A 15,925-nucleotide genomic window follows, 5' to 3' on the forward strand; every position below is an offset into this window, starting at 1 on the left:
AGAGGATACCACCGGATTTCGAGAATAAAGGCTTCTATGTCCACTATTTCCTGATTTCCCAAGGCCAAAAGCGGCTTACAACCTATACTGGACTTCTGCAGCCTCAACAAGTACCTGGTCTACCTCAAGTTCTACATGGTCTTTCTAATCTCCATCATCCCCGATCTGGATCCCGGGGACAGGTATGCCACCCTCGACCTCAAGGGTACGTACTTTCATATTGCAATCTTTGAGGGTCACAGACACTTACAGAGGTTCACAGTGGGTGCAAACTACTACCAGTTTTCTGTGCTGCCTTCTAGCCTGTCCATGGCTCCCAGGGATTTCACCAAGTGCATGCTGGTGGTAGTGGCGTACCTGAGATGTCATGGACTGCAGGTGTATCCTTACCCGGACGACGCTCTCATCTAAGGTCCCTCAAGGCTCAAGGTCCAACACTATGTGGGTCTCCTTTTTGGACATGTGCTGCTGCCTCAGCCCCCTAATAAACAAAAAGAAGTCATTGTTAGTGCCAACCTAGTGGATAGATTTAATTGGGGGCTGTCCTGGATTCTACCCAGGCCAAGGCATCGCTCCCTCAAGAGGTTCGAGGTCCTGTCGACCCTTCTGCAACAGCTCGCTCATGCACCCATGACCATGGAGAGGATGTGTCTGCAGGTTCTGGGGCACATGGCTGCCAGTACGTATGTCATGCCCCTTGCTAGGCTCAGGATGAGACCTCTTTACTGTGGCTAGCATGTATTTACATGCCAGCCAGACTCCTGAAAGAGCAGTGACAGTCCTGCATCATGTCCTGTGGACCCTAGAGTGGTGGACCAGGGTAGAACACATCATGTCCAGCACCCCCTTCCATTCACAACTACACTCGAGAGCTAGTCACCAATGCTTTGGACTGTGGCTGAGGGGTCTACAAGGTGGGTACCTTTGGACCCAGGAGGAGTGGTCTGTGGAAGAAAAAGCACTCCATATGACTATAAAGGAGCGCAGAACAGTCAGAAACATGTGCAAGGTGTTTCTTCCTCACTTCATGGGTAGGGCAGTGCACGACAGTACCACCACCATGAACTATATCAATAAGCAGGGGAATTATGTGTGCTTCACAGAATTGTGCTGAAGACACGTCACCTTCCAGGGGTTGTGCAACAGAGTTGCGGACCCTCTCAGCAGAGAATTCTCCTCTCACCATGAGTGGGCTCTTCATGCCAAGATGGCTGCCCCTCCCTTTTCTGAGTGGGACTCTCCACAAGTAGACCTCTTTGTGATGAAAGACAATGTGAGATGCAGCAGATTCTTTTTCTGGTTTGGTCTTGAGCGGGGCTTCCTGCCAGATGCATTCCTCTTTGGGGGTTGGAGGGCCTCCTATATGCTTTCCCTCCATTTCCCTTCATTGGCAAAGCCTTGCAGAAAGCCAAGAGGGACAAGGCAACAATGATTCTCATTGTGCTGACCTGGCCTCGCCAGCATTGGTTTGGGACACTTATGAGCTTAGGATCCTGTGCACCCAGATGGCTGCTGCTGCAACTGGTCCTGTTGTCACAGGACCATGGACATCTCCTGCACTCAAACCTCAGACCCCAGCATCTGACCACATGGTTACTCCATGGTTGAACCCTCCATGGCATATTTGGGCGAGTTTCAGAGAGTTCTCCTTGAGAGCAGAAAACTGTTGACATGGTCTACCTATGTTGCAAAATGGACACGGTTTTCTGCATGGGCGCAACAGTGGGAAATCATCCCATCTGAGGCTTTCCTTCAGCAGATCCTGGATTACCTCCTCCTCCTGAAAAAACAGGGGCTAGGTCTAGCCACAGTCAGCGTCCACCGAGTGGGCATTCCTGTGGTTCATTTGCACTTCCAAGACTGTTCTGTTTTCTTACATGACATCACATCCCGCTTCCTGAAGGTCTCGAATGGCTCTTCGGGGTCCTTTCCCACAGTGAGACTTGAACCTTGTCTTGGTCAGGCTCACAGGACCGCTGTTTGAGCCTCTTGCCATGTGCCCCCTCTCGTTGCTCTCTTTCAAGGTGGCCTTCCTAGTCACGATTACATTGGCTAGAAGAGTGTCCAAGATCTCGGCTTTGACATTAGAACCTCTGTATACCTGGTTCTTCTAGGACAAGGTCCAACTGTGGCCTTATCTGGCCTTCCCTTCCCAAAGTAGGCTTTGCCTTTCACTTGGATCAGGACATTTTCCTGCCAGTCTTTTATCCCAAGCCTCATGCAAACAGTGAGCAGAGACATCTCCATGTGCTGGATATCTGGAGGGCACTGTCATTCTACTTAGAATTGTAGGTCATTCTGGTAGCTGGACTGTGAGGCAAGAAGACATAAGCCATTTTCTAAAACACACTGGTTCACATTTCTCTTTCATTCAGGAGCCAGGCTGTAATAGAAATGTCTCCTACTTCTGTTCTAATCCAAACTGAACACAACTATTGTATTTGCCAAAATATAACAGGAAGAAAAACATGTTTGATTGTTGGCTTGACTGGTTACTCTGGGTACCTTCATTGAAATTATGCTAAGACAAGTAAGGAGTAGGGTGTGCAATGAAACAGACAGAAGGGCAAGAACAATTTACCTTTTACAATTTTACATAAGGTCTTATACATCTCTATAGTCTATCAGAGGTTGAAACTCTAATTTGGCTCTCTTTGTGCCATATGCAGATTGAGTGAGGAGTTTCCCTGTATCGTCCCAGGCTCTCAAAATGGATTGCCTCTTGTAACTGTATGTGCTATGAGTTGAGCCCCGCCTCCAGTGCTGATCAGGGCCTACTCTACTAGAGCTTAAGCTTCATTGCATGCTAACCTCTTGTATGTTCCAATCCAAGATATCTGCCAACCAGTGGTGTGGTCATCTGCATACTTCATACTATGCCATCACGGACCAAGCTAAGGAGGCCACTGCATTTGGCAGAGCTGTTCTGCAGTCTGCATGTCCTTCATGCCTACTCACCTTCACAGACATTACTTCTAGTCACCTATGTTGAGTGGACATGAACAAGCAGTCAGAGAAGAAAAGAGAGTTACTTGTTCCATAACTGGTGCTCTTAGAGATGTGTTGCTCATGTCCATTCAGCTTCCCAGCTGCCTTGCTTCTGTCGAAGTTCTGGCAAGAAGAAACTGAGGAGGGAGGGGCCAGGGAGTGTTCTGTATAGTGAGGCATATGTGTGCCACTCCAGGGGTGCTGGGGCCCAGCCTCTATCGGTACTGCTTAGGGAAAAACTTTTGTGCCAGTACATATGGCGAGCACACACATTTGTGTTGAATGGACATGTGCAACACATCTCAAAGAACACCAGTTACAGAACAGGTAACTGTCCTTTACCTACCTTTTTGTAACTGTTGTACTTAAAGATATATTGCTCTTGTCCATTCCATTACCCACCACCGTAAACCTGTGTCTGAGTTGCCAGCAAGAAAGAAATGAGATGACATACTGGCGGTGGCACCTGATATAACAGCACAAGTGCAGCATTCAGCAAGTGCCACAGCAGACCCTATAGATGTTGCAAAGGCAAAAATCTCTGATGACTGTGCCTGTGAGTGGTGCATATACCTAGAATGGAATGGACAAGAACAACAGTTACAGAAATGTAGGAAACCTTTTTTTCTTCAGGCTTTCACAAGAGTGTACCATTGGTGCAGCTGAAGAAACATTCTCCTTTTCCTGTCTGTGAATGAATGATTTGAAATATAGATATCAAATATTAAGATACACTATTATGTTAGTACTAAGAAAAAATAGGGAACCACACTGAATAAATTATTGTGATTAAATGAAGTTTTGTGTGAGAAATGGAATCAGTCAACTGTAAGTAATGCAATTTTGGGCAAAATATTGTAAATGTTATTAATAGGATTTACCACATGGACAGTCCTATTGGAGAAAGAAGGGGTTTGCATTCCTATTAATTTCTTTCACTTTAGCAATAAAATGAAAAAGTAAGGCTAGTATTTGCAATCATGCATGACTATATTATCAAATTAATGAAATACACATGTGCTGAAAGAGGTAGTAAATAAAAGGGACTCAAACCAATGGTGTGTTATAAAGACATTTGACAGCAGAGATGAATAATAATGTGGAATTAAGCATAGACACAGCTCAGTTATGTGTAACTAAGGTCCCACCATTGTTAAAATAAGAACAGAATGAAAGGTTTATACAGCTGTTCTGGCCTGCTGGAGAACAACAGTTCTTGAAGTGACTTTGTGTTATTTAATGGACTGTTAAAAGAAGTTCTGCGATCATAACAGAAAATGGAGGGAATTTGTATAAACTATGTGAACTTTAAGGTGGACATCTCAGCAGTTTGCTAAGTATTGATGTAGAAATTGCACAGCATGCTTGCTGAAGTTTCAAAGTTGACCATGGGATTCTGTACAAGAAGTGCCCATGCGAAGTGACTTTTGGAAGTAAGTTGCCAACCACAGCAACAAACTTGAGGTCAGTGTATTTCCCAGTATGGTAGTATCAACAGCTATAACCCAAGTTGTCTTACATAAGCTGGTCTGACTGATTCCTTGCACAAAGAGGCTGGAATATTCAAACTCAGAGGTGATGCCATGTTCTCAGATTGGATGGTGAGAGGGGAGAGCTCTGAGTTTGGTTGGACATTTCAAATCTATAATCAGATGGTGTTTCATATTTCTTGATAGTCCAGCCCAACAGGTCCAAGAAGCTTGGATCAACAGGTTGGATCAACAAATGGAATTTCTGGGGGAATTCTGTGCCACTGCGCATACGCAGAATTCATGTGCCATAAAATCATAGGACTGGAAAGGATCTCAAGAGGTCATCTAGCATAGGTACTGAATTCCCCTTTACCTTGGGGGTGTTCGACTGTCCTTCCACTCCAGCCCCACCTCCATTCCATTCTGACCCTAAGCCCTGCCCTGCCTCTTCCTTCCTGATTTACCCCTGCTCCGTTCCACACGCTCCCAATTCCTGTCTGTGTCTCTTTCTGCTCCTACCTCCCCGTGCCACCTCTTTCCCCCAAGACCCTACCCCCAACCTGCTTCCTCTCCCAAGTGTGCTGCCTCCTTACGCTTACCTCTCCCTCCCAAAGAGTCCTAAATGCTGCAAAACAGCTGTTTCATGGCATTTGGGAGGAGCTGAGAGAGGAGGGAAGGGTTGGTCAGTGGTGCTGCCTGCAGGCAAGAGGTGCTAAGGGGATTGGAGCAGAGAAGGGAGCTTGGCTGCCAGCAGGTGCTGGGAACTCACTAATTTGGATCACCCACAGAGTCGGCAGCTGTCATCTAGTCCAATCCCCGGCACTCACAGGAAGAATAAGTATTATCTACACCATCCCTGCCTGGTGTTTAAACTGTTCTTAACTCTCCAATGCTAGTGATTCCATAACCTCCCTAGCAATTTATTCCAGCAGCTACCCCACCCTGAGAGTTAAGAGGTTTTTCCACATGTCTAACCTAAACCTCCCTTGCTTCAATTTAAGCCCATCGCTTCTAGTCCTATCCTCAGAAGTTAAGGAGAACGATATTTTCTCCCTCCTCCTTATTACAATGTTTTAGTATTTTAAACCTGTTACCATGCCCTCTTTTGGTCTTCTCTTTTTGAAAAGACTGAACAAACCCATTTTTCTCAATCTTCCCTCAAAGGTCATTGTGATGGGACCACGGGCGCTGCCGCCGCCAGCCCCGCTGCAATCCCCGAGCCTCACACTATCCCAAGCCCTGCGGCGGCTTTGGACAAGGGAAATGAGGCTGTGGAGACCTCTGCCGCCGTGACCCCAGCACCTCAAGGAGCCCTTTTGGGCAGGGAGGCCGTGGCTGCGATGCGGACATCAGCCATTTGCTCCAGGGCTGCCCCCCAGAGTCAAGCCAAGACGCTGGCTGACATCAGAGGAGGCGCCGGGAGATGCGGGGCATCGGGTATAAAAGGCCCCGAGAGGTCCTCAAATGGGGAAGAGGGCGTAACGACGGAGGAGAGTGCGGAGAGACAGGAGGAGAGTGTGGAGCAACTGAGAAGAGTGCGGAGAGATGTGGAGGAGAGTATGGAGGGACGGAGGGGAGTGTGCGAGGAAGAAGAGGAGTGTGGTTCTCAGAAGGAGAGGTGAAAGCGCCATGGAGCTGAATCTGAGGAAAGGACCTGACGGAGGAGAGGAAGCGACCCAGGACTGAGCGGTGGAACCCAAAGGTCCCTCGAGGATTGGTGAGTTACGGTCGCAGCCCCACCAACCGGGCAGGGAATTGTGTCCCTGTCCTTAGGGTCCTGGGTTGGGACCTGGAGTGAGGGAGGGCCCAGGTCCCCCTCCCCTCCGTCGGATGACCAGGCGAGACTCGGGTCGGGCGAATGTTCGGTGAGCCCGAACACCAGGAGCACTATAGACCGAGGGCAAGGAGGAGAAAAGACTTTATAAACTGGGGCACGGTGAAGGGGAGGGTGCATGCTAAAGTTGAGGAGAGGCGGGGACATCCGCCTTAACCCCGACGATGACATGGCCAGAGATCTGAGGGGAGGCGCGGACCGTTACAGTCATGTTTTCTAGAACTTTAATCTTTTTTGTTGTTCTTGGACCTTCAATTTTTCCACCTTTCCTGAAATGTGGCATCCAGAAATTGACATAATACTCCAGTTGAGGCCTAATCAGCAGAGTAGGAAGAAGAATTACTTCTCATGTCTTGTTTACAAAAATCCTGTTAATGCATCCTAGAATCATGTTTAGTTTTTTTTGCAACAGTGTCATACTGTTGATTCATATTTAACTTGTGGACCATGGTGACCCTTAGATCCCTTTTGCAGTACTCCTTCTTAGACAGTCACTTCCTATTTTGTATGCGTGAAACTGATTGTTCCTACTCAAGTGGATCACTTTTTGCATTTGTCCTTATTAAATGTCATCCTATTTACCTCAGGCCATTACATCAGTTTGTCCAAATCATTTTGAGCAATAGTGTTATCCTCCAAAGCAGGATATCCCTTCCAACTTGGTATCATCTGCCAACTTTATGATGGTACTTCCTGTGCCATTATCTAAATCATTGATGAAGATATTGAACAGAACTGATTTCAAAACTGACCCCTGTGGAACCCCACTTAATAATGATTCGCATTCATGCTAGAAGGGCATAACTACTCTCTGAGAATGGTTACCCAACCAGTTATAGTTGCCTCATCTATGTTGTTTTTCCCAAGTTTATTGATAAGAAGGTCATCCAAGACTGAATCAAATGCTTTACTAATGTCTAGGTTTACCCATGTCTACCTCTTCCCCCTTATCCACAAGGTTTGTCCTAAAAAGAGAAATGGTTTGACATTGTGATGAGGTGTATCAGCCCCACACTGGAACTGACGGAGTTACACTGGTCCAACTAGCTGAGAGGGCTCCACTCTCACATCCCTGCTCAGAATGCTTGAACTGGAGACTGGCTATAAAGGCCTCTGGAGCAGCTCAATGAGGGCTGAAGGGGAAGAAAGCACTGCAGGAGCTCCAAGGGAAGAAGCACAGCCAAACCAAACGGCAGCAGCTGGGACTAGAGGGGACACAGTAGAAGCCGTGGGACCTGAGCGTTAGGATGGAGAGGACTTGTGACAAGTTCCAGTAGGAAGTAGCCCAGGGCAGGGAATTGCTCCCCTAGTGTTCAGTGCGTTGCGGCAGGATTCTGCACTGAGCAATCAGTGGACCGTACCACTGCCAAAAGGGCCTTGGGCTGCGACCCGGTGGAGAGGGAGGCCCCAGACCTCCTCCTTACATATCCCCACATGGGGGAGCTTTTCCAGTGGTATATTTACTGAAGCCGGTGGCAGTAATACCATGAATACAGGGGAAGCAGATAATGACTAAGGCTGTTGGGCCCTTCCATGAATAGACGCAGTGGCTATTAGGTTGCACAATTAGGAGAGTAAGTTTGAGGGGCCTCAGAGGACCTGTAGCCCCTCAACAGTGTGGTGGAGAATGTGGGCATATGCCCAATCCCTCTCTTGAGATAAAGGAACAAGTGGACAGGACAAGCAGAATATGCTGTAAAGAACCTAGGCAAGGGACCTACTGGGATTGAAGCCAGGGATCCTGATAAGCTGTTTGAGTGGCTGCTGGAGAACCAGTGGCACAAGCTACCTAGCTACAGTAGCAACAAAACCAGTTACTTCAGCAGTTGGTTGTCCTACAGCAGCTGCAAGAAACCGAACAACAACTACTGTGAGAGCTCGCCACGTAGGAACAGACTCTACAAGACCGCTGGCTTCAGCAATTATCAACTCCGTGGAGGTCTGCACCGGCCCCCATCCCTATCCCACCAGGAGATTGGGCCATGTGGGGGCTGCAGCAGCTGGCCATCTGCCTCAGCAAATGGGACCCAGTGACAACACCTTTGAGAGGGTCACGATAGCAGCCGGATGCCTGGAGGGACACTGGACCACCATACTAGCTTTCTGCCTGACAGGTCCAGCCCAGGTGGCCTGCCGGAATCTAGACCCTCATAGAGTGAAGGCAGCAATACTCAGATGGGCATTAGCCCAGAAACGTACAGACAGCAATTCCAGCAGGAATGATACCCACCTGGGGCCAGGCAAAAGCTGCAAGACTACTGCTGGTGATGGATTGAACCTGAGAGATGGATGGTATTGCACTTCCTCAGACCTGCTGAAGAACAAACCTGGATCAAGGATTGGCTGGAGCAGTATTGCTTTCGGGGTTATTTATTGGTACAGATTCTTAAGAGTAAAGTGATACAAACATATATCACATTCATGCTGGCAGTTTGAAGGCAGGATGCAAGTGTAGCGTAGATTACTTTTGATTTTGCTGGTGGCTGGAGTGCTGGCCTGGCGTCAGCTTCCTGGAGACTCGACCATGACATTCCTTGGGAGATCCCTTCGGATCTGCAGGAGGCTTTACTTTCTCTAGGCCGGTCCCAGGTTTCTTCTGTGATGTTACATTTTGTCCGAGATAGAGAGAGCGAGAGAGATTTTCTGGCCACTTCTCAGTTAATTTATCTGCTTGCAGAGTCTTTGTTTGCCTTAAAAGGTCACAGATCCTAAAACTGCCTTTGATTATTTCTCATTCACACTTCACGCATATTCCACAGGTTACATACATATTCATATGCAATATGATTTCTAGGCAAAGTTGGGCCTCATGGCCTTGAGTAACAAGAAATGGCATTGTTTGACATAACACACCAAAGGCTTACAAAGCGTAACAAATTATAACTAAGAAAGCCAAGGTCAGGGAAGAAGGGAAAAGCAGAGGAGAATGTCCAGTTATCTAGACGCCAGTCGAGAGGAGGGAGGGGGGTTACAGATGGGTGTGCAAGTAGCAGAGATGATGTTTTTTTTTAATAAATCTCCCGGTTTTTATGAATCTCCCTGCCAGGGAGCAAAGGTGGAGTGAAACGCCACCGCCTGAATCACTCATGAAAGCAGTCTCCCTGATGAAAGATTACCTATCATCATAGGGACCTGAGTTATGAGGCTGGAGAGCTGAAAACAATCTTGACCTGGAACCCCAAGTAAGGCAGGGCACCTGTCAACGGGAGCTAAGGAGCTTAAGGCACCCTGTTAACCCCCAGAAGCCTGACAGAAGGCCAATTAGATAGCAACTGGCAAGCCTACTAATGGATTGGAGGAGGATTACCAGGCCAGTAGGACCTGAGGAGGGGACATTAGAAGACCTGGAAGTGACAAATCGAGGCAAATGATTTGTTTGTGGGCAAAAGCGGCACTTCTGTAGGGATTGCCTGTACATGGATTGTAGCTATGGTTAATTGCTGACTGCTGGACATAGGGCCAGGGGATGAGGCCCCGCCAGGCTGAGGGTAAGCCTGAGAGTGGAGGGGACTCCAGTAACTACCCTAGTTGACTTAGGGTGCAGCCAGATGCTGGTGCAAGCTGATTTGGTGTAGTCCTCTTAGCTCGCTGGAGTCCCCATTTTGATGCAGTGTGTACATGGGGACGTGAAATCATAGCAGACTGCATGGGCGCGGCTGTCAGACAAACATGACGGAGGAGTCTGTCAGGTTGCCCAACCCTGTAATTTTAGGCTGGGACTGCAGGGATTCTTCTGGATTGTCAAGGACTGGAGCCACCAAGAGCCAGAGGAGGTTAGGGCAGGCCCAAGTGGGGGACTGATGGCCCAGGGGAGCAACGAGACCCTGGAGGAAGACCTCACATCAGCCCCTGGAACTTCCCTCCAGCAGGCCCCTGAGACCAGACCGATAAAGGAGACAGAGGCCAATTAGCTAGATACTGGTGGTAACTTCCTCAGAGATCAGTGAGAAGATCCAACACTAACTCAGGCATGGGAACAAGTATTGGAGCCAGAGACTGATGGGGATGAAGAACAGAGGAACCCCGGTCCAAGGTGTGTGATGATTTCCTTTATTGTGTGGTCAGACCCCAGACTGTCGGGCAGGAGTGGCAGCTACCGGTCCCAACAAAATATAGATGGGGTGTATAGCAATTAGCCCATGCAACCCCTTGGACCAGACACCTGGGTTGACAGAAGACATTGCGGTGAGTGGCCCGGAGATTCTTCTGGCTGAGGAATGTACCACGAGGTTCAGGATTTTTGCAAGTCCTGCCTGGAATATCAGCTCTCCAGCCCAAAGGGAGTACTGAAGGTCACCTTGATAGTGCTGCTGGTTGTAGAGGTTCCTTTAGAGTGGATTGGTCTTGACTTGGTAGGACCCTTAGAGAAGGCTAGTTTGGGGTGCAAGTATATTCTCATGGTGGTGGACTATGCAACTAGGCTGAGGCTGTTCCTTTGTGGAATACCATAGCTACCACCAGAGTGGCTGAGCTTTTAAAGATTTTTTTTCCCCGGGGATACTGAGGGAGATCTTAACTGACCAAAGAACTAATGTGTCATCAAAACTGATGGCTGAATTGTGTTAGTTATTAAGTATTAGGGCTTTAAAGACCACAGTTTATCACCCCCAGACAAATGGGTTAGTGGAAAAATTTAATCAAACGTTAAAATCAGTGCTGTAGAGATTCATGGACAAGAACAAGCTCTGTTGTTCATGGTACATGAAGTCCCCCAGACTTCCACAGGCTTCTCACCATTCGAGCTCCTTTATCCATGGGGGGATACTAGACTTGTTGAAGGAGACCTAGGAAGAGCAGGCATCCTGAGTTATAGGACTGGACTCCTATATACTAGAGCTCTCTGAGTCCCCCAGAAATACCTTTTGCAAGCACAACAGGCCCAAGTCTGATATAGTTGTGGGATGAGATGGCGCACTTTTGAACCCGGAGATCATGTCTTCCTCCTACAGCTGTCAAAGGAGTCTAAGCTACTGGTGAAGTGGCAGGGCCCTTTTGAGGTGGTGAGGTGCATTGAGCCAGTGGACTACAAGGTGTGTCTGACAGGAAGAAAGAGTTCTAGACCTACCATGTGAACCTCCTAAAGGAGTAGAAATCTCGGGAGGGTTTGCTGATTGCCCTGTATCCACTAGAATCAAAGTTAGGGCCATTTGTGGCAGACTCCGTGACTCCAACCCCTGTTGCAATAGGGGAACAACTGGACCCTAAACAATAGGAGGAACCATGCAAGCTATTCCAGGCCTTCCCCTCCATATTATCTGCCCACCCTGGATAGACCAACTTAGTCCATCACCACATAGCTTCCCTGCTGGGCCAAAAGGTATGCAACCAACACCAGCCCCTTCCAAAGAAGATATGGGAGGCAGTCCAGAAGGAACTCCAGACTGCTAGAGATGGGATTAGTAGAAGAGTCACAGAGTGAGTGGAGGCACCACATTATGCTTGTCCTAAAAGTGAACGGGGCCATACAGTTTTGCATAGACTTCTGCCAGGTGACTGCCATATTGTGGTTTGACATTCACCCCATGCCAAGAGTGAATGAACTACTCAAGAGACTGGGGTAGTGCTAAGTTTATTTCTACCATAGACTTGACTAAGGGCTATTAGCAAATCCCCTTGACTCTGGCTTCTAGGGAGCAGACAGCCTTCTCCCCTCCGTTTGGGTTCTGTTGATTCATCACTATGCTCCTACATGGACCAGTTGCAACATTCCAGTGACTGATGGATTGACTATTGCAACCCAACTATCCGTACGCGGCAGCCTACATAGATGACACAGTGATTTATAGCCAAACATGGGCGGAACATCTCCTGCATCTAGAATCTGTGCTGTGGACTTTGGGTGAAGCTGGGGTCACAGCAAACCTTGGCAAATGCCATCTGGGATGACACAAAGTGACCTACCTTGGTTACACCATTGGATAAGGGCCTCTACGCTTGCTGATAGACAAGGTGCAGACCTTAAAAGATTACACCACACCTACAATGAAGGAAGAGGTATGACAAAACGTGTGCCATGTTTGTCTTCCTCCCGGAAGAAAACGGATTTCATCTGCACCAAGTGCAAGCTGGTCGACATTTTGGAAGAAAAAATTAGAGGACTGGAGGCCCAAGTGTCGACCCTACACTTGATCAGAGAGGATGAAGACTTCCTCGATAGAAGGCAGCATTTAATCCTTCAAGCACGGCAGGCAGAAGAGCCAGAGAGGGCAGTACGTGACCAAGAAGAGAACTGGCAGCATGTAACTTCTAGAAGGGGAAAAAGGCCAGCACGGGAATCCCCCGATGCTATAGAGGTAAGCAATCGCTTTCAAGCTCTCTCCACAGGCTCTGCAGTACTGAAAGCTCTGGAAGGGACCTCACAAGGAAGAAACCAGAAGGGAACACCATCTACTGGAAGGCATGGGATACATAGTTCTACGGATGGGGGTTCCACGGCCACCCCCCCAAAAGGAAACGACGGGTGGTGGTGGTCGGGGACTCCCTCCTAAGAGGGACTGAGCCATCCCTCTGCCGTCTGGACCTGGAATCTCGAGAAGTGTGCTGCTTACCGGGAGCTCGCATTCAGGATGTCACTGAGAGGCTTACCAAGCTGATCAAACCTTCGGATCGCTACCCCTTCCTGCTTCTCCATGTGGGAACTAATGATACGGCCAAGAATGATCTTGAGCGTGTTACTGCGGATTATGTAGCGCTAGGAAGAAGGATCCAAGAATTTGGAGCGCAAGTGGTATTCTCTTCCATCCTCCCTGTTGAAGGGAAAGGACTGGGCAGGGATCGTCGAATTGAGGACGTAAATGCGTGGTTGTGCAGGTGGTGTCGCAGAGAGGGCTTTGGTTTCTTCGACCATGGGACTCTGTTCCGGGCGCAAGGATTGTTAGGAAGAGATGGGATCCACCTAACGAAGAGAGGAAGGAGCATCTTCGCGGGCAGGCTTGCAAACCTAGTGAGGAGGGCTTTAAACTAGGTTCGTTGGGGGACGGTGACCAAAACCCTGAGGGGAGTGGGAAAGTCGGATACCGGGAAGAAATGCAGAGAGGAAGGGGCAAGAAAGGAGGACCCATGTTTCGAATGGAGAAGATAGGACGATCAACTGGTTACCTGAAGTGTTTGTACACTAATGCAAGAAGCCTGGGCAACGAACAGGAAGAACTGGAGGCCCTGGCCCAGACAAAGAAATATGATTTAATTGGGATAACAGAGACTTGGTGGGATGACTCGCATGACTGGAGCGCTGTGATGGAAGGATATAGACAGTTCAGGAACAACAGGCAGGGGAGAAAAGGAGGAGGAGTTGCACTATATGTAAGAGAGCACTACTATTGCTCTGAACTCCAGTATAAAGAGGGAGAAAAACCTGTTGAGAGTCTATGGGTTAAAGGAGCAAACAACAGCATTGATGTTGTGGTTGGTGTTTGCTACAGGCCACCGAATCAGGTGGATGAGGTAGATGAGGCTTTCTTCGGACAACTGAGCGAAGCTTCCAGATCGCAGGCCCTGGTTCTCGTGGGGGACTTTAATCACCCTGACATTTGCTGGGAAACCTATAGGGCAGTACACAGGCAATCCAGGAAGTTTTTGGAGAATGTTGGGGATAACTTCTTGACACAGGTGCTGAAGGATCTGACCAGGGGCCGTGCGCAGCTTGACCTTCTCCTCACAAACAGGGAGGAACTAATAGGGGAAGTGGAGGTGGGTGACAACCTGGGAAGCAGTGATCATGAGATGGTAGATTTCAGGATCCTGACCAAAGGAAGAAAAGAGAGTAGTAAAATACACACCTTGGACTTCAAACAAGCAGATTTTGACTCCCTCCGAGATCTGATGGGCAGAATCCCCTGGATGTTAACATGAAGGGGAAAGGAGTCCAGGACAGCTGGCAGTATTTTAAAGAAGCCTTATTGAAGGCACAGAAACCATCCCGATGCGTAGCAAGAGAGGCAAACATGGTAGGAGACCGGACTGGCTTACATCCTTGGTGAATTTAAGCACAAAAAGGAAGCTTACAAAGAGTGGAAACTTGGACAAATGACCAGGGAGGAGTTTAAAGGTATAGCTCGAGAATGCCGGGGGGTTATCAGGAAGGCGAAAGCGCAGTTGGAATTGCGACTGGCTAAGGATGTGAAGGATAACAAGAAAGGTTTCTACAGGCATGCTAACAAGAAGAAGGTGATCAGAGAGGGTGTGCGGCCCCTAATGGATGAAGGAGGTAACCTAGTGACAGATGATGTGGGGAAAGCTGAAGTACTCAATGCTTTCTTTGCCTTTTATTCACGGACAAGGTCGGCTCCTGGACTTCTGCGCCAAGTGACGCAAGATGGGATGAAGATGGACAGCCCGTGGTGGGTAAAGAACAGGTTAGGAACTATTTAGAAAAGCTAAATGTACATAAATCCATGGGTCTGGACTTAGTGCATCCGAGGGTACTGAGGGAGTTGGCAAATGTCATTGTGGAGCCTTTGGCTATTATCTTTGAAAAGTCGTGGAGTTCGGGAGAAATCCCGGATGACTGGAAAAAGGCAAATGTAGTGCCCATCTTCAAAAAAAGGGAAGAAGGATGATCCAGGGAACTATAGGCCGGTCAGTCTTACCTTGGTTCCTGGAAAAATCATGGAAGGGATCCTTAAGGAATCCATATTGAGGCACTTGGATGAGAGGAAAGTGATTAGGAATAGTCAACATGGATTCACAAAGGGCAAGTCGTGCCTGACCAATCTGATTAGCTTCTATGATGAGGTAACTGGCTCGGTGGACATGGGGAAGTCAGTGGATGTTATATACCTTGACTTTAGCAAGGCTTTTGATACGGTCTCCCACAATATTCTTGCCAGCAAGTTAAGGGAATGTGGATTGGATAAATGGACGGTAAGATGGATAGAAAGCTGGCTAGAAGGCCGGGCCCAGCGGGTAGTGATCAATGGCTCGATGTCAGGATGGCGGTCAGTTTCTAGCGGAGTGCCCCAAGGTTCGGTTCTAGGACCGGTTTTGTTCAATATCTTTATTAATGACCTGGATGAGGGGATGGATTGCACCCTCAGCAAGTTTGCGGATGACACTAAGCTGGGGGGAGAGGTAGATACGCTTAAGGACAGAGATAGGGTACAGAATGACTTAGACAAATTGGAGGATTGGGCCACAAGAAATCTGATGAGGTTCAACAAGGACAAGTGTAGAGTCCTGCACTTGGGACAGAAGAATCCCAAGCACAGTTACAAGTTGGGGACCAACTGGTTAAGTAGTAGTTCTGCAGAAAAGGACCTGGGGGCTACAGGGGATCAGAAGCTAGATATGAGTCAACAGTGTGCCCTTGTAGCCAAGAAGGCTAATGGCATATTAGGTTGCATTAAGAGGAGCATTGCCAGCAGATCCAGAGATGTCATCATTCCCCTTTATTTGGCTTTGGTGAGGACACATCTGGAGTATTGTGTCCAGTTCTGGGCCCCCCACTACAAAAAAGGATGTGGACGCATTGGAGAGGGTCCAGCGGAGGGCAACCAAAATGATTAGGGGGCTGGAGCATATGACTTATGAGGAGAGGCTGAGGGACTTGGGTCTGTTTAGTCTGCAGAAGCGAAGAGTGATGGGGGATTTGATAGCAGCCTTCAACTTCCTGAAGGGAGGTTCCAAAGAGGAT

The 15,925-nt window shown here is 48.3% G+C and overlaps 1 protein-coding gene across 1 annotated transcript in view; it reads right to left on the reverse strand.

The window, feature by feature from the left end:
- Positions 1-402: 402 nt before the first annotated feature.
- CWC27 (CWC27 spliceosome associated cyclophilin) overlaps positions 403-15,925 on the reverse strand; it is a 224,603-nt gene continuing 209,080 nt past the window's right edge. Inside the window, exon 14 of the mRNA XM_075932399.2 lies at positions 403-481. Coding sequence (XP_075788514.1) covers positions 418-481 — 64 coding nt within the window. The 3' untranslated portion in view covers positions 403-417. The remainder of the gene's footprint in view (positions 482-15,925) is intronic.

Source organism: Pelodiscus sinensis, chromosome 6, assembly GCF_052426305.1.
Source record: "Pelodiscus sinensis isolate ZL-2025 chromosome 6, ASM5242630v1, whole genome shotgun sequence".
NCBI lineage: Eukaryota > Metazoa > Chordata > Testudines > Trionychidae > Pelodiscus > Pelodiscus sinensis.